The sequence below is a fragment of the Myodes glareolus genome, chromosome 5 (assembly GCF_982192425.1).
Source record: "Myodes glareolus chromosome 5, mMyoGla1.1, whole genome shotgun sequence".
Lineage (NCBI taxonomy): Eukaryota > Metazoa > Chordata > Mammalia > Rodentia > Cricetidae > Myodes > Myodes glareolus.
Window position 1 is genome coordinate 70,386,952 of NC_142030.1, and position 18,811 is coordinate 70,405,762.

The window sequence follows — 18,811 nt, forward strand, 5'->3', positions numbered from 1 at the left end:
TGACTAGCTTTAAAAAGTTGCTTTGCAACTTTTGCCCCATTTTTACCTGTTTTGTCTGCAGTGACTGAGTTAGGAAGAACTGGCCTTAATGAAATATTCAGTCCTGGATCTTTTCATGTCCCAAATTAACTTTAATGAGCAAACAAAGAAAGATCAAGAGGACCGCGGCTGGGACTTGGGGGACCTTTGAAGCAGAAGCCAGGATGGGGTAGATGCCCTCTGGCAGTTGACCAGCGTTTGCTTTTGATGACAGCAAACCCTCAGATCTCGTCCATCGAAGCTGAAAGCAAGGGGCTGTAGTACCAGAATACTAGATTCCACCTTTTGCAATGCCTCTCTGTGCCACATTCAATAAACAAGAGCCAGACATCTGCTTCAAGCAAGAAACTTCATCTAATGCCCCTACTACATAATGCCTGATGAAGAAGACACCGTCTCAGTTCTCAAGAATCCCATGCTCAGGAGAGACAGTGGGATGTGCACATTAACATATAGTTCCCCCAAAAGAGGGGGCTGTGACGTGCCGTAAATGAGATTCGATCTCCCATTTGGTAGAGGAATGCACGATTGCACCCACTTAGGGGGACTGGGAAAGTTCTATGCAGGAAGTCAGATGGGAACTACCTCTTAAGAGTGCAGAATCTGAACCAGCGTGCCAGGCAAAGTACACGATATGAGCACTGCCTCAGGAGTCCAGAGGATGCTCTGTGCACGGGGAGTGGTACCATCCCTGATTCTTCTAGCTTTGCTTCTTAGTGTTGGGTGTGTGTGTGTGTGTGTGTGTGTGTGTGTGTGTGTGTGTGTGTGCTTTGAGTCAGGGTCTTGCTCTTTGGATCAAGTTGTCTACAAGCTCACCATTTTCCTACTTTCAAATGCTGAGATTATAAGTGTGCACCACCATACCTTGATTTATGTGTGGTTTTAAAATACTTTTGGTGTAGATATGAGTATGTATGGTATATGTGTGCATATGTTTGCATGTACAAAGGTCAGAGAAGGATATTCTCTCTCTGAATCCACCATTCTCTTTAATTCCTTTGAGACAGGGTCTCTCACTGAACCTCAAGAGAGATCCCCGAGGGTCTCTCAGTGATCCTCAAGTTGGACGGCAGCCAGCAAGGCCCCAAATCCTTCTGTCTCCTCTGCCACCACCGCCATAGCCTTGGGGTTGCAGGCACTCGGGCAGCCATGCTGAGTTTTTTAATGGGGTCCAGGGTTTGAACTCAATTTCACTCACTTAGACAGCAAGTGCTCTTACGCACTGGGCAATTTCCCCAGACCCTTACTGACATTTTTATAGGAAAATTTGCTCAGGCAAATTGCTTATCTTTGGTTTCCTCATAAGTTAGGTGGGGCCAGGCCAGTCTTTACTGGAAAGATCAAATGATCAATAGTGTGATAGGCAAGGTTGGAGGGTGTTGGCAACAAAATGTAAGCAACCAGAGGCCCTCTTTTGGCCTCTGCGGCCACCAGGCATGCAGGTGGTGCACAGACACACATGCAGACAGAACACCCATACACACAAGATAAAAAATAATTATGTCTAAAAATTATATTTAGTGTTTTTAAAGTGATCCAGGGAGGAAACAGAGATACCAGTTAGGGACGGTTGGCAATTATCTAGAAGGGGACTGGGGGTGGCAAGAACCAAGATGAGGGAAACAAGGAAAAGAAGTGCTCAAATTCTGGGTAGTTTTGAGGGCAGCGTCCAGAGGACGTGGAGATGAATTGGATGTTTGGTATGGGAGACAGAGCACATAAGGGAAATTGACAAAGCCTTTGGGGCAAAAAATTGGAGAGATGAACCTGCATTTAGTTGAAATGGGCAAAGATAGAATGATAAGATTTGGGGGTTAGCAAATGGACCAGTTCACCTGAGATAAGACTGACATTTAGGTTTTGATGGCAATCTGCTATAAATGCCTGGAATGTGGGAACAGATATACTAAGCTAGACTTCGGGGAGTTAACTCTACTTCTGATGAGTCCTTTTTGTTTGTTCGTTTGTTTATTGGGTTTTGACTTTTTGAGCATGGTCTTGACATATAGGCCATCTGGCCTCCACCTCGCATTGGCCTGCCAGTTTGTGCCTCTTGGGTGCTGGAATTGCAGGTGTGAGCCACCACAGTTGGCTCTGCAGATGTTCAAAGGGGCAGTTGTCAGGAACTGTAAAAGAATAAGGCAACTGTCTGTAAATTGAAAATTAGCCCTGCGGTCTTGGGTGTGGTTGTAGGCAGCAAGAGGCTCCTGGTTTACAAACTGCGACCTTACTTTATGTCAATAGCAGAAACCAGACGACCGTGCTTTCTGCCCCTCTTCCCAGCCTCAGTTCTCAGTGGGAAGAGCATCAGAAGACACCCAGCCACACAAGAGGCCGCACAGAGGAAGGAACTCCAAGCTTAGCAAGACTGGAGCCTTTGCAAGAGCAAGCAGCATGCTTCCTTTGGCTCTGAGGTTACTATCTCCAAACCCAAGGCTGTTTGCCTTTTAAACATCCTTGAAAAAAGACCAAGCTGAAGCCAATCAGTGTGGATTAGAACAATTTTAAAAAAGTTTTTTTCAGACAAGTATGGTGATACACACCTTGATGTGGGATTTCCCTCTGTATGCTATGAATACAGAAATTACCTTGGCCTGTTGATAGGGCAGAACTTAGGTAGGCCGGGAAAACTAAACAGAATGCTAGGAGAAAGGGGGCAGAGTCAGAGAGAAGCCATGGAGCCCTGCTGGAGACAGACGCCAGAATTTTACCCGGTAAGCCACTGCCACATGGCGATACACAGAGTAATAGAAATGGGTTAAATTAATATATAAGAGTGAGCCAATGAGAAGCTAGAGCTAATGGGCCAACCAGTGATTTAAATAATATAGTTTCTGTGTGATTATTTTGGTTTCTGGGCATCCGGGAAACAAATAAGTGGCCTCCTCCTACATTTGAACACAGCACTTGGGCAACAGAGGCAGGCAGATCTTTATGAGTTCAAGGCCAGCCTGGTCTACATATGACTTCTAAGCCAGCAAAGGCTACATAGTGAGATCTTGTCTCGAAAAATAAAAAGTTTTAACTGAGTGTAGTGGTACACACCTTTAATCCTATCACTCAGGAAGTGGAGACAGGCAGATCTCGAGGTCAGAGATCTCTTTGAGGTCAGCTTGTTCTACAGACAAAGTTCCAGGACAGCCAGGGCTACACAGAGCAACCCTGTCTTGAAAGTAAATAAACAAATGAACAGAATGACAATAAAAAGGAAAGGACCTCATGAAAAGGTCACAGCCAGAGAGTAAAAGGAGAATCAACTCGCTCCAGTTGTCCTTTGACACCCCCCACAACTCCCTACAAAACAAATAAATGTGATGACAAACATTTTTAAAAGAAAAATGAAATCATGATATTTGTAGGAAAATAGATAGAACTGGAAATGATTATATTAAGTAAAATAAGTCAGACAGAGGGTGACAGTCTTTGATAGATGGAGCCTATATTTGCATATACATGTGTGTGTGTATAGCATTTATATATATAAACATTTATATATATATACACATATATCATTTTGTTATACAATGTGTGTGTGTGTGTGTGTGTGTGTTTAAAAAAGACATAAAGGCTCCATGGGGAATTGTCTCCCAACATTTTGATGGTAGCATTATCCTTGGGAACCCTCTGAAAGCTTTAAGGGGCTTTTCCAGTTTCATAATGATAGGAAATGTTATTGCTGTTACATGGTCCAAGGCTAGAGATCTTGAACATTCCATAATGTATGAGACAGTCCACAAGGTTCGGACGTTCTGTCGGGCGTTTGTTAAAATGAAAAGCAGAGGCAGAGCTCACACTGCTGTGCAGCTGTATAGACAACAGCTAAACAGGAATAGCAGTTGTCTGACTCAGGCATTGGCCTCATCACTAATGTACTAATGCACGTGAGCAAGATATAACGGAGTAGTTGTGAACTGCCCGTCATGGGGCTGGGACTCAAGTTCTGGTCCTCTGCAAGAGCAGCAAGCATTCTACTGAGTCTTCGCTACACCAACCCTGTTGAGTCCTTTTAATTTTAAATGTCATGCCCCGTTCACAGTACAGACCGGGAGCGGTGCAGCTGCAAGCACACAGCTCACGGAGGTACCCAGAGGCGAGCGCGGCATCTTTACCATGCTTTTATAAGTTTTCACAAAGCCCTAGTGACTCTTTTTAAATGTGGTGACCATGACATTCAGATCAGCTATGTTGCTTTCCGAATATGTCGTGGAAAAGTTTAGGAATTGCATTTGAAAGCCAGTCTTATGATGTCAGCATGACAGAGAAGGCGTGGGGCAGTGTTAGGCGGAAGATGGGGTACACACAAAGGGGAAACGAGAAGGTACCCCAAATGTGTACTCGTACACTTAGAATTAGATGTTAAATAGTAGGCCATTTGAGGGAAAAGTGTTGTTGTCTGCTACTGTGAGCTGATAGGTCACTTATAGGAAACTATCTAAATATTGAGGATGTTCAAAAAGGGCAGAAGGTCACCCTCACAAATATCAGTGTTCTTAAGCCGTAAGTGTGAAACTCACAAAGATAACCGCATAACTTACGGTCAGTCCAGACTCCATTTAGACAGTGTTAACCAGTTCAGTCAACTGATTCCTTTCCCAGATTGGGGGGGGGGTTGCAAGATGCATATTAATTGAAGAATAAAATCAAAATTGACAGCAGGAAGACCTAGGTAATATACTGACCAAAGAATAAACTGAGAAGAAGAACAAAATCTAAGCATTACTAAAAGTTTGGGGTTTTGTGTAGATAATCGCAGAACATCCCTAGCCCGTTCCCCTCACTGCTGGTTCCCACAGTTCATTCCATAGAATGGAACAGGACAAGCAAGTGATCCAGAAGAAAGAGAAATTAAACTAGATACAACATACTTTATTAAAGATGGCAGAGAAGGGGTACAGCATTTGGCTGGCATTACAGAAGCCCCCATACTGTGAAAGAAAAAAAAATGCAGGCTGGAGAAATGGCTTAGCAATAAGAGTACTTTTACGCTCTTTGAGAGGACCCTGCTTTGGGTCCCAGCACACATCAGGCGATTCACGACTGCCTGTAATTCCGGTTCCAGGGAATCTGGTGTCCTTCATGTGCACCTACCTGCATGGACATGGGGCACAAACATACATTAGACACACATGCATAAAATAAAATAAATCTTTTTAAAATAGTGGCAGAGATTTTCCAGTGCATTCAAGTTCACCTTGAAACTGAATTAAAATTAAAGAAAAAGAAAAGAGAAAATCCTTTATCTATTATGCTAACCCCATTCTAGTTTTCTGAGCAGTTATGTGGCAGTTAAGTTGGTTTTTTGATCGCTACGAAGCATGTGATGAACATTTTTATTCTCAGGGGACTATAGAAAGGTCAAGTCTCAAAGCCAAGGCACAGCATTTTCTATGTCGATGCAAGTGGAGGTTGCTCAAAACCTTTCTAAGGGAATTCAGGTTCTTGGAGGCTTTTTAAGTAACAGGAGCGAGCACACACTTACTCCTTGCAGGAGAAAGCAAATGAATCATTAGCAGATTACGGGGTTCACCTGACACAGTCAAGCTGGCTCTAATGCTGACTTCGTTAGCAGCTTGGACATTCTGGTCTTGGTTCCTTAAGCATTCCTCCCAAGGGAGGCGGTACAGAAATCCTCTTTAGGTGACCTGGAACTCAGTTGCTGGCATCAATGTTCCACGACTCCCTGAGTACTGCCGGCCTGTGATGGAAGTGTGGGAGAGATTTCTGCCCCCAAAGCAGCTCCTTCCAGATGGTGAAGCACCCACAGGCCCTGCCCTGAGAAAGAAGAGACCCATATAAATGTGAAGCTCACCCAACCCATCACCTCCATTCCCCCTAGAAAACAAGACCCTCTTTAAGTCCCATTCCAAGGACCTGTGCTGACTGATCTAACCTACCACCTCTCACTCCTTCAGGAAAAGACATGGTAGATTGAAAAAAAATAAGAAACAGTAGGAAAATTAGGTTTTAGTCAAAAATCAAAAGAAAGCCCCAATCCCTGGGTGATAAAATATTAAATACTTCTAATAATTAGATGTCAATCTCATGGGTTGATTCTGAGGCAAAGCAGGTGGGAATGGACCCACATATGGGAATTTAATGCTGGTCTGTAGGAGGTAGCGTCTCAGTGAATGGGGACACAAAGGCTGGATTTGGACGCTTAGAAGTATGGGCTTATCAGCATGAGAGAGACTGAACAAACCCACGTCCTCACAAAAGACAAGGAAGCTGATCTCTGCTAGTTCAAGATAGAAAATAAAACAAGAGATGGGGCATGTGGCTCAGTTGGGAGCTTGCTTACTCAGTATGCATGAAGCCCTAGGTTCCATCCCCAGCACCACAAACAATCTGGCACAGCGACACACACCTATAATTCCAGCATTGTGGAGGTGGAGGCAGGAGGACCAGAAGTTCAAAGTCATCCATGGAAACACAACAAGATCAAAGAAGGGGAAGCAAGAAACAAACAAAGCAGGCTTCTGTGAGAATCCGGAACTTCTCCAAATTCATGCTATTCCAGTTTAGGCAGCGCAAAAATCCCAACCAAGATATTGATGTAAAATCTGACGCTATAAAAAAATCTAATCAGTGAGATTTTGGGGTGCCTTGAGGAAACAGAGGAAGCTCCCAAACAAAACATCCTCAGCTGCTGTGGATTCCTGATCAGCTACATAACTCTGACCTCTGAGTTTGCTAGGGCTGCTGTAACAAAGTACGAAAGACAGAATGACCTAAACAACAGGAAGTTACTGTTAGTTCTAGAAGCAAAGATCAAGAGAGCAAGGCATCAACACACCCATCCCTGAGGGCTACAGAAAATTACCCGGATTGTTTGTGTACTGGTCCTGGATGAATGGCCAAATCTTCTCTTTTAATAAGGATACCCATTATATTGGATCAGGGCCCACCCTCCCCCGGTAGGATCTCAACTTAGACAATCCCATCTGCAATAGTCTTTTTGTTTTTCAAATAAGATTATCTTCTGTGGTGCCGGAGACTTCAGTATATGAATATACAGCTCACCCCACAACAGAACCCATCCACAAGGAGGGTCAGCTGGCATATGCTCACGATGGAAAAGAACCTCTCCAGTCAAGAAAGGCAGCAGTCTGAACAGGGAAAGCCTCTGACACTCTGGCTCAGACTCAGTTTCCTCAGCTGTTACAGAGAGGGAGCATCCTTCACTCAATGGAGTTGTTACAAAGATCAGACTTGACAAGATCCATGCCAACACCTTGAAAATTGTGTTATACTGTGCAAGATCTTAATTTTAACTTTAGTTCATTCAAAATAATTACCATTTATTTAGCACTATGATGACCCTACAAATCATGGTAAGGAGGGGCCTCACCCGGTCAGCCATGAGATTTCCCTTGCTGGTGATGAATTCAGGGACAGGTGTAAAGGAAGATGCTGTCAGATAAATGGTAGTTTGCTAAAGGGCCTTCCCCTGTCATATATGAGGAACATGAAGAAATGTGCGTCTATATAGAGACAGCTTAACATACCTGAAATAAAGCTATGAGATGTGATATCTAGAAATGTGGTGGCCATCTTGAAACTCTGATGATGCCTGCCGACCTGAGGACCGAAGCCAGTACCAATGACTGAGAGAAAAACTAGAAATACCTTGGATCCTATTCGCTTCTTCCATCTGATTAACCAGCTCCAGAGTTATGTTCCCTCCAGTATTCTTGTTAGATTAAAGTAAATGTTTGGGTATTTTTTTAAATTTCTCTCAGGGCTGTGTGGTACATACCTTTAATCCCCCAAGAGGTTAAAACCAGGTGGATCTCTGAGTTGAGGCCAATCAAAGCCAAGTTCCAGGACAACCAGGGCTATATAGAGGGACCCTGTTTTAAAAAAAGAAAATCTTCCAGCCAGTGAAATCAGGGCTTCCTATTATTTATAGCTCGAATCATCCAAAATGAGTTATCTCATAGATTTGTGTGGAACAAATAAACTACTTCCTATAAAGTGTTTAGCTTTGCAAAACGTTAAAATTAATAAAACACTTTATTGCGGAACTTTTCATTGCTTCTTTACTAATAAGTATCAGATTCTCCAAAAAACATGCATCGGGACACTCGGCCAGGACATACTTTCTGAACAAGACGGTAGATGTTTTTTTTTAATTTTATGAAGAAAAGTGATGGATTTGCTCACAAGATAGTTAATACCAAACATATCATTGTCCAATAGACTTTTCCCCCAAAGACAACCATGATGGACACCCAGTGTAAACACTGCCCCTGTGATGTGAATGGAGATCGTGTTCTCGAGAAGAATGTTTTGATTCTAATACTGGAAAATGAACTCAAAGGAAATATAAGTACTTTGAAAAAGAGACTGTTCCAAAATTGTCTAGATGATACCAGAACTCTAGGTTCTCGGGCCTGGAAGGACACAAAAGCCCAGGCAAGCATTCCTTTCCCATAGTTTTTCACTATTTTTCCACTTTCTCTAGAGTCATCTTCCCTTATGATCTTCTCCTCATACCTGTTTGGATTGCCTGGAATTCACGTGGATCCTGTCCACACATCTTTTTTTTAAACTTCTTTTTTAAATTGATTTTATTGAGCTATACATTTTCTCTGCTCCCCTCCTTGCCTCTCCCCTCCTCTTTAACCCTCTCCCATGATCCCCATGCTCCCAATTTACTCAGGAGATCTTTTCCCTTGTAGATTAGATTCATGTATGTCTCTCTTAGAGTCCTCATTGTTGTCTAGGTTCTCTGGGATTGTGATCTGTAGGCTGTTTTTCTTTGTTTTATGTTTAAAAAACACTTATGAGCGAGTACATGTGATAATTGTCTTTCTGGGTCTGGGTTACCTCACTCAATATGATATTTTCTAGCTCCATCCATTTGCCCTGCACCCACATCTTACCACATCTTTAGAGTTGCTGCCAGAGACCAGATGGCTTGGCATGAGATCTGAGACTTGGTACCCTTAACTGATTGTAAACATTAGCCCCTTATCCCCGAGGGGTCACTGAGGGTGAGGAGCTGGGAGGTTTCTCCTTGTCCACACACTAGTGGGAAACAAGAGAGGAAGTCAGGTGACAGGGGTCTGGAGTGACTTATCACATAGGTCAGTGCCAATGATATATGGGCAGGTTGGGCAAAGCTATCTATGCCAGAGAGTGATTTGGGAGCTCTTGAAAGATGTTTGTCCTATTCTGCCAATGTGACCTGTTGCCCCTGCACCACTCCCAACAACTCTTGCCACCAGAAACCCCCCACCCTAACTGCTCCCCACTTACCAGATGCCCATGTATTCAACTCCAACTTCAAAACAAATGTCAAATGCTTTGTAAGGATCATCTTGAGTCCGCCCATCAGAGTTAGTCACAGTTATATGTTCTGACTATACCAGCAACAGAAAATCTAAATCTAGACTAATTTAGTTAAATATCAACCAATAATTTTCAAATTTATAATACACCTGAATCGATTGGAGAGCTTGGTCAAATGTGGATTTCAAGCCAGTCATCTGTGATTCTGCATATGCCACACATCCTGAGTGAAATAGACACTAGGGGCCTGTGGACCACTTTGCGTGATGAGGTCACAGCTTTTGAGTTCCATTACAGGCAAGTGGAACATCATCTGTGTCAGCCACCACCTGCCATCACAGCGCTGGATTATGACAGGTGATACACATCTTTGCTGAGTTGCAATGGAAGGGTCCATGATGTGGGGATATTCCTTTTTAAATAAAAGAATATTATTTGGACTGTATCAGAGTGTTCTTACAGCTGAGGTGGCAGAAAGACAGACTGAGGGCTAGATGGAGTTTACAAGAGCAAGGATAAATTTTAAGTAAAATCAGCACAGTTGCTTAGCAGATCTAGAAACCCTACCCCATTGCTCTATTTATGTTCCAAAGAGACTGGGTGATATTCAACTGTAAGCCACAAGGCCAGCTTATTAGTCAACATTCAAAGATGCTTTTCCAGGGGCTGATTACTCTTGCTTAGGAGAACTCCTGTCTTCTGTACCTATACACTTTCCTGCTCCTCAAACCCTGGGTCAAGGCTATTACCATTAAGTATAATGTATAGGAAGCCACTGGTTTGGACTGACCTAGTATGAAAGGCACATCAGACCAAACCAAAATGGAGTCAACTCATACTGAAGTTCTGTGCCATCAAGTCTGATATGCCAAGAGATCTAGAAGTGAATATGCAGTGACTAGTCCCATTCTTACTCTGTCTCTGCTGTCCTCAGCCCTTCTGTCTGCTCCGTTTACCCACATACTCATTTGGTGTTATAGAACGGGACGTTCCCCGATTCTAGACTCACAAAAGCTGAATAAGTCAGTTAAATTCATTTTAGCTTGGTCCTTTTGATTGTAGAGATAATTTAAATAGTCCCACCCACCGTCATTGCCTTGGAACATAAATAAGTGGATGACCCCGTGGAAAGGCTACAGGAGATACAGAGTGGCTTAATAATCTGTCTCTTCTGTGAACAGAGCTCACTTCTGTGGTCCAGAATTTACTTCCTCCTGAATAAAGCATTTATTTCTGCTTAGGCAGTACTAAGTTCCTGCTTTTTAAGTATCAGTGTTTCTGGACTGCTGTTAGCCAACCTCACCACTTCCGTTTCCGTGTGCCTGTATCTTTTCTGTCTTTATATCTGTGGTATGATGTATTTTGTGGTAGAGACCATGTGTTCACACCTGATGAACTTACATCATTCATGAGCACCTCCAGACTTAGATTAGATTCTAAAAAGCCCAAGAGGATAAATGCATACAGTCTCTAAAAATTTCCTAGCAAATAAACAGGTATGAAATGGGGAGACCAAGGCAATGATATAGACATCTATAATTTGCACAGAGAAGTACCCTGTCCATCTGGGAGGAGGTGAAGCTTAAGTTGAGCCTTGAAGGGCAAATGAGAAAGAGGAACTTCACAGATGCAGAATGAATCGGGTACAGAAGTAAACAAGCCAACCAAGAACTTCAGAGACACATGAAAAGGGACTGGAAACGAGACCGGCCAAAGCCCCAGGTGCCTTGAAGGTTATTCAAGAGTGGATCTTACCTGTGAAGTCATAGGATGCCACTGGAGAATCCAAACCAGTCGCTGGCATGAGAGGCTTTCTTTCCTCCAAGCTCACCTGGTGGCAGTAGAGGTAAGAAGAAAGGAGGCTTTGAATCTGACTGAGAGGCATTTTAATAATGCAGAATTGTTGATGCTGAAACAGGGAAGTACGTGAGGATGAAGCAGAAGAAAGTGACTAGAAAGTTATTTGGAAAGGAAAACATGTTGATTAATAAGCTGTGAGGGGCTGGGCAAGATGGCGCCTGCCAATAAATTCAGCACATAGGTATCAAAAACAGATCCACCAAGAGTTCAAGGCCAATCTGGGCTGAGCATCAAGACTGAAGTGGAAAAAGAAACATTGAAAAAAAGAGTGACTAGCAAGCTGCCAGCACTTTCCTCAAATCAATATTGGCTAAAACGATCCCATTCAAGCAACAGAAGGCATTGAATTCTTGGGCTGGGCGTGTAGCTCAGCAGTAGAGCATTTGCTTAGCATGTGGTAAGCAGTGGGATGAGGGGTGGGTAGGATAAAAATTCTATTTATCACGGTTCTTTTTCCAATACAGTATATGGATGAATAAAAGGAAAAAAGAGAGAGAGAAAGCCAATTACCAATGACATAGGAACAGCTGGTGCCCTAGAACAAAACTCATTTTGATATTTTGAGGGAGGTTTCTCTCTCTCAGTTGCTCTCAAGTAGATTGATTAGATATTATCTATTGCTTACACATATAATACTACTTAGTTTTCTTTCTAATTTTTTTAAAAAAATATTGAGTAGATGTAAAATAACACTTTTAGAATGTATATAAACTATACAGTTGTGACCCGATCCAGACACTCACTCTCCCCACTATTCCAAGAACAGGAAAATGGTGTCATTTTCAGTCGCTTTTGTGATCCTCTCAAATCTCTCATTTTTTACCTTTCAGAGGCAACCATGTTCTTGAGTTTTGGTTGCAAATGTTTTTCATGTTACTTATCTTTATGCAGTTTTTGAATGTTACCTATGGAATCACACACGGTACAAAGGAAAGACAGAAATACCTCTAAAATGAGATGCATTTTATTATTTGAAGATGATGTGGTTATATTAAATCATTGAAAATTAGAACAGTAGCAACTTGACAAGAGAAGTAACATGAGGATCAATACAAAATTATAGTTTTCATATCAGTAATAATTACCAGATAGAATGTTCTCTGTCTATCCTATCTATCTATCTATCTATCTATCTATCTATCTATCTATCTATCTATCTATCTATCCACCTAATACATATCTATCTGAAAGAATTTCTCTGTGTAGCCCTGGATGTCCTGGCACTCACAGGGATCCACCAGTTTCTGCCTCCTGAGTGCTGGGATTAAATGTGTGTGTCACCACTGCCTGGCTAAAATGGAACATTCTTAGTAGCAGCAAAATACAGTTTATCAACAGATAAGTCAAAAGGCAATCTATGGGATCCTTGTGAAACAAAACTTAAGAAGCACCCAGTATTTAGTTTTCTGTCATGAAGGGTAACATGACCACCAAATTCTAAACAAATGTTAACTTTATGAAAACATTTCACAGTAAAATCATACTAAGTTATTAGCTTGAAGGGCTTCATGCCTGCTAAGCAAGCACTGTGTCCTCTGAGCGACAACCCCAGCCCTTCATAAGGAATATCAAGGAACATATACCATATTGTATGCTTTCTACGAGTTCTTTCTAGCCTGTGAGTTTAGAGATGTCACGGGCAGAAGTTTGTTCCCCTTAAAATTCATGTGTCACAAGAGCAAGCCTGTCAACAGCCTGTCTCAGAAGAGGGAGGACTCATGAGGTTCCACCCCTTCCTGAAGGTTTATGTGGGTTATAGGTTAATGGTGGAGAAAGAGACCTTTCCTTCAGTTTTATAGCTACTAAAAAATGCCCATTCTCCTGTGGAGCAATCCCCGCATGCCTATAAACAATCTTAATGGAACTCATTGGATTGCACACACAAAAAGATGAGAAATGAGGCCAGTTGAGAAAAAGGGAGATTGGCTCAAGTGAGAGGAAGCCAGAAAAGAATTATGGGGCTAACATGATTGAAATGTTATGTGCATGTATGAAGATGTTGTAATGAAACACATTACTATGTACAATTATTTTGTGCTAATAAAACACCTTTTAAATTCTTGTGTTCATATAATATGATGTTATTGGGAAGTGAGGCCTCTGGGAAGTGAGGCCTCTGTGGAGGAAAAAATGGTATAGGCACCCCAGTTAAAGAGACCCCAGAGAGCAGGCTTGATGCTTGGGCAAAGAGAGAACACAGTGAGAAAGTACTGTCTGTGGCAAAGCATGCCTCACCAGACCAAGACAGGAAGAAAGTGAGGAAAGTAGCAAAGGGACCGAGGAACAGGTGGGCAGAGAGACAAGAGGCCCAGGTCATAGGATGTGAGGACAGCTGATACCAAGCGTTGTGCTGGAGACATGTTGATTTCATTGTTCGTCAGTGGTTAGCTGGTTATCAGTGAACCAGAGCAGAAGACTGTAACGGAAACCATGACACCCACCCCACCCTAAGTTTGGGTTTCCTCCAAAACCATTTCCCTCCTTCAAGTGGATGCAGTGGGATGGGTCGAGGTTATAAGTGATCTTCAGCACAGGCTCCCTCTGTGTCCCAGAGCCCATTCGCTTTTGCTTCTGCCTTTGATCACACCTACTTTGGAATCCATGGGAGGGTTTGAGGGGCACCTGTACCCCGGCCTGTTCTTATTCCTCTATGGACTTTATCACGCAGGACTTCTCTCCAGGGCTGTGATACGCAACTCCCCTGTCCAATACCCACCACGCCCTCCTTGGAGCAAAGGAAGATGGGCAAGGTTCCGGCAAATGTATTATGTTGGCTTTCTGAAGATACTGAGTTCCGGCATTTTAGTAGTGCAAGAGTTGCATAGCATTCATTGGCAGTTGATGCTTCTCAGCAAGATGTATCACCAGAGAACCTTCATGTACCGCAAACAGTGGCAGCATCTCACGCTTTATGCGGCCTTCTTTCTGAGTGGGTGTGTGGACGTGGTCAGCCAGAACCTGCTGCCCAAGAGGTGCATAGTTCTGGAGCAAGGTGCCCAGGCGTTGAGCATGTGTCTCCTTTTGCCCCTGATGGTGTCTCATATGCAGGACACAGAAGGAGTGGAGCTCCGCACGCACACACTGCTCATCCAGGCCCTGTTTCTGCTGACCCTGGTGCTGACGGTCGAACTGTGGGCTCCCGACGTGCTGCTGATCTGGATGCTGAAGGCCTTTCTGTACCTTGTCACGGGCTCCTGGCTGATGCAGATAGGCTTCATGCTGTACAGACCAGTGTCTGGCTATCAGTGGATGGACGATGACAAACATGACATAGCGTTTGCCACCACTTTCTTCTGCTGGCATGTGGCCTTCGGTGCCTTCTTGATGATCTGGACCTACGGCTGCTCCGTTGTGTGGCATTGCTACCTCATCGCTGATGCCTGACCCTGGACGCGCCCACGTGCTTTGATGTCCCTGCATGCTCCCAAGACATCTGAATGACAAGTAGTGAGGGGAAGGTGCCGTAAAGGAGGCTCAGGCACCCTTCAGAGGTGCCCCACCTTGAGACAGCAGACTGGTGGGTTGGGTATACCTCTGGCTTCTCTTCATCTATTTTGCTGAGGGTGCAAAGAAAGGAATAAAGCAAGAAAGGCCCTCTTTGACCTTCACTCTTAGCTTCCTGCATCCCTCTCCTGTTCCCACCTCCAACCACAGCACCTGCTTGTCCTGCACCTCTTTGCACCTCCTCTCTTCCCCCCTCACTCCCCACCCGTAAGAACATAACAAATATATGGCACCACACCTTTGGAACCTTTGGTAAATATCTTTTACTTCATCACATAGAACATTAATCAGAAGCCACACTTAGCACCTCCTTGCTCAGCCATCATAATAACCATCTCCTCATCGTTTCTTGTCCTGGACTTCTGTGAGGCTCATTCCGGATCCAGGCTGTCGTTTTGGCAGTGTGAAGCTCAGAACTGATCCTGGTTCTTTCCACTTTGTGATTTGTCTGACTAGAAGTCAGACCCTTGTGAACAGCACCTTTCTCCTCAGGGTCTGGAAGAATGCAGTGACCCCCAACAGCCACAGGGGACTCCCCAGGCATGGTCAGGTTCTTCTCCTCAGCATCTTCTCCCATTGCCTTAGATTCATCTCAATCAGTTTCCAAATAGCAGACTTGCCTGATCTCTCTGGTTTCCATGGATAATAAAGTCTAATGGCTTGCTTGTTCGGCCTCACAGCAATCCTGCTGGTGGATGTTATTTAAAGGGCTAAGGCAGCTACGTACTGCATTCCATAATGCTGCAGCTGGGTGCCAAGGAAGTGAGAGTCAAGCTTAGCTTAGGCACTAGGAGCCTATGAAGTGAAGAATGTTCACTAGTCCAGATAGAGAGTAAACGTCTAGTCAGGACAAAGTGGGCTTGGAGCAAGGCATTCAAGTCTTTCTCCTAATTAGTTACTTGTATTAGTCTAGTTTCTAGGAGAACTAGATGTGTTTTCTATTTCTGACCCATTCTTTCTAGTTAGTTTTCTTGTTTGGAAGTCAAAGTGTGTCCAGAGTAAATAAGCTGTTATCAGATGGTCAGGAACCCCCTCCTCCTGTTTGGGGTGTGTGTGTGTGAAGTCTGAACCATTGCCAAGAGGAGAGGTGACTTCCAGAACCACATAGACTTCTCACACATGACCAGCAACCCACAATGGCTTTTCCTGCCTCAGTAGAACCATTAGGCTGAAATGTTCCTCTCCACTGGAGATGAGGGACCCTGGTGTAAACATAGGTATGCCTTAGGAAACTCCTAGCTTCCTCCTAACCCTGGGACCATTGGGACATTATAGCATCCTAAGAAGGTTCTGCATCTTCCTGCCTGCCACAGCCAAGTCCCAGTCCCTTGTTACTCCTCCACACCATGGATGTCTTTCCAAGCTTTGTCTCAGGATTTGAGCCTCCCCTGGTTAAGGGGCGAGACTCAGGACCCACTTTTCTTTCACACATTTTGCTATCAATGTAGCACAAGTCTCATTTCTGCCCACTCCGACCTCACCCCTTTTTATTAACATATTTTGGAGCCAGACATGGTGATCCATCCTTGTAATCCTAGCACGTAGGAGACAGAGGTGGGATGCTTCCACGATCAAGGGCAGCCTGGACTACAGGACTGGGCATGGTGAACACGCCTGCACTTTCAGCACTGGGGGTGAATGAAAGAGAATCAAGAGATCAAGGACAACTGGGCCACATGAAACACAGTCCCAAAGCAACAACGGAGCAAATGACAGTTTGATGGGGGGGGAGCTAAGGGTGTAGCTCAGTGGTAGAGCATTTGTCCAGCATGTGCAAGGTCCTAGGTTCAAACTCTAGTGCTATGCAAGAGCATTGTGGATTTTTTTCATTTAAAATTAACCCTTTTCACTGCAGTTTGATCTCATCACACACACACACACACACACACACAGAGAGAGAGAGAGAGAGAGAGAGAGAGAGAGAGAGAGAGAGAGATCTCATGAACTGAATTCTGTGCTTACTTGTGTCTCAAAGATAATCTACAATGGTATCTTTGACTAAACAGGGGGGAAAGTCTTCTGTGAGAGTTGGGAAGTGAGCCCTAAATATTGGAGCTCAGATACCACCTCTGTGCTAAGATGAACGTGATGCCAATACCAGTCTGTGTTTTGACTTGCCCAACATTGAACACTTGGAGGTTCTGACAAATACTGATGAGCCCATCTCTCGTAACAGACCATTCTCCCAGATACTGTTGTGTCTCTGATTTCTCTGGAAAGTCATAAACGTCAAAGCCACAAAGAACTGTAGTTGGAGATTGGCAGGCTTACTATTTGAGTGACAAGGATCTTTTAAAATTTTTAAATTATTTTTAACTATGTCTAAGTGTGTGTGTGTGTGTGTGTGTGTGTGTGTGTGTGTGTGCGCGCGCGCGCACAGGTTAGTGCAGGTGCCTGAGGAGACTAGAGGCATCAAGCCCCTGTAGTTGGGAGCCACCTGATATAGGTGCTGGGTACTGAATTTCGGTCTTTTGGAAGAACACTAAGTGCCCCTAACCACTGAACAATCTTCCCATTCCTGACAAGGATCTTTCTGTTCCCCTCCTTGTCAAGGTCACTAAGAGCACTAATGAATCCTAATCAATGCTGAAAGCAAAAGGTTTCAAGATAACAGTGCAGTGTTCCTCACTTTCCACCAGAGGGCACCATCTTCACGTGAGCCGGAAAGGCACTTGCTCTCCAATTGGTATTGAACTACCTAACAGTGATGGGGGAGGGAGTGACTCTGACTCTTTTGCCTGCTTTTGGAACCCTTTTCCTCCTTCTGGGTTGTGTGGTTCAGCCTTAATGAGGGAATGTGCCTAGTTTTATTATAATTTGACATGCCAAGTTTAGTTGATATCCCAGGGAGGCCAGGCCTTTTCTGAAGGGAAAAGAAGAGGAGTGGATCTGAGGGAGAGGAGAGGGGAAGAGGGAGGGGAAACTGCTGTCTGGGTAAAATAGTATGAGAGAAGAATAAATGAAGGAGGGGATGGAAAGGAAGGAGGGAGAGGGAGAGAGGGAGGAAGAAAGGAAGGACAGACGATGAACAGGAAGACACCAGGAAAGACACACAGTCAAATGTGATCAAATGCAGAAACCTGGTGTTGATCTGTTTCCTGATAGATGTGTGGACACAAATAAGGGGTGCTTGTGTGTGTGTGTGTGTGTGTGTGTGTGTGTGTGTGTGTGTGAGAGAGAGAGAGAGAGAGAGAGAGAGAGAGAGAGAGACTCAGAAACCTCTTGGTCATTTAGTCTCTGAAAGTCCTTTCTAATTCTTGTGAAAAATAGTTGGTTGAGTTTTAAGGAATTGTTTCATGCTGTGTGTGTGGGGGGGAAGGGAATCAGTCATTTTCTCTCAGCCCAAGCAGTGAGGGTTTGGACAAGGACATCTATCCTAGACCCAGAAACCACTGCCACAGTGGAGACCGTGTGGTTGGTGCATTAGCAATGAACACTCATTGGCAATGAGCTCGCAGCAGGAGCAGTCAGGGGACAGACTGGGAGAATATGCGGTAATTGAAAACTGGCTTTGGTGTCTCTGGAAAGGTGGGGCAAATGGCCCAAAACAAAAGCATGTGATTCTAGGAAGAAGCAGCTAAGCACTGTAGGCATGAGAACGATCCTGCCAAGTAGTATTTTAGTGATGACTGCTCACGGAGTTTCCTTGGGGTGAAAATGGCATGACTGGTCCAATATAATCATTATAGAGAATACAGCTCTGTGATGGGAGAACTTTGGATGCATTGGTGCATCCAAACATGTGGGAAAGCTTCTGTCAGAGTGCTCAATAGATACACATTGAACGAGTGAACTGATAGGCTAAAAGCTAGCAGGGGCCACCCCAGAAGAGGACCAGAGTCAAGACCCTTATCCAGTTTGCAGACTTGACTCAAACTTTAAAGAAAGATATTATTCCCTTTTGCAAAAGGCTTGCGGTATTTTGTCAAGCATCTGTTACGAATTTTCTTCTTAATATTTGGTGACGCCCTCCTGTCATCTCCAGGATCAGTGTGCACTGGGTGAAAGTGACACCCAGACTGCGGGAAAGCATTGTGTGTAGGACCTGGTACAAAGCACACCCAGCAGGCAGCAGAGCTGAGACATGACCTCAGCTTTTTAATTTATACACCAG

The 18,811-nt window shown here is 44.0% G+C and overlaps 1 protein-coding gene across 3 annotated transcripts; it reads left to right on the forward strand.

Annotated features, from left to right (window-relative positions):
- Positions 1-9,517: 9,517 nt before the first annotated feature.
- LOC125391829 (transmembrane epididymal protein 1A-like) lies at positions 9,518-15,404 on the forward strand. Of its 3 annotated transcripts, XM_048421443.3 has the most exons (3): positions 9,518-9,690; positions 10,882-11,179; positions 13,862-15,404. In XM_048421443.3, exon 3 carries the CDS (start codon positions 13,954-13,956, stop codon positions 14,575-14,577), a length of 624 nt encoding a protein of 207 aa, XP_048277400.2. In that variant the 5' UTR covers positions 9,518-9,690; positions 10,882-11,179; positions 13,862-13,953; the 3' UTR covers positions 14,578-15,404. The 3 variants fall into 3 exon arrangements, with proteins under 3 accessions (XP_048277400.2, XP_085544229.1, XP_048277399.2); XM_085688103.2 differs by lacking the exon at positions 10,882-11,179 and having other exon boundaries at positions 13,862-15,403; XM_048421442.3 differs by lacking the exons at positions 9,518-9,690; positions 10,882-11,179 and having other exon boundaries at positions 13,795-15,404.
- Positions 15,405-18,811: the final 3,407 nt, after the last annotated feature.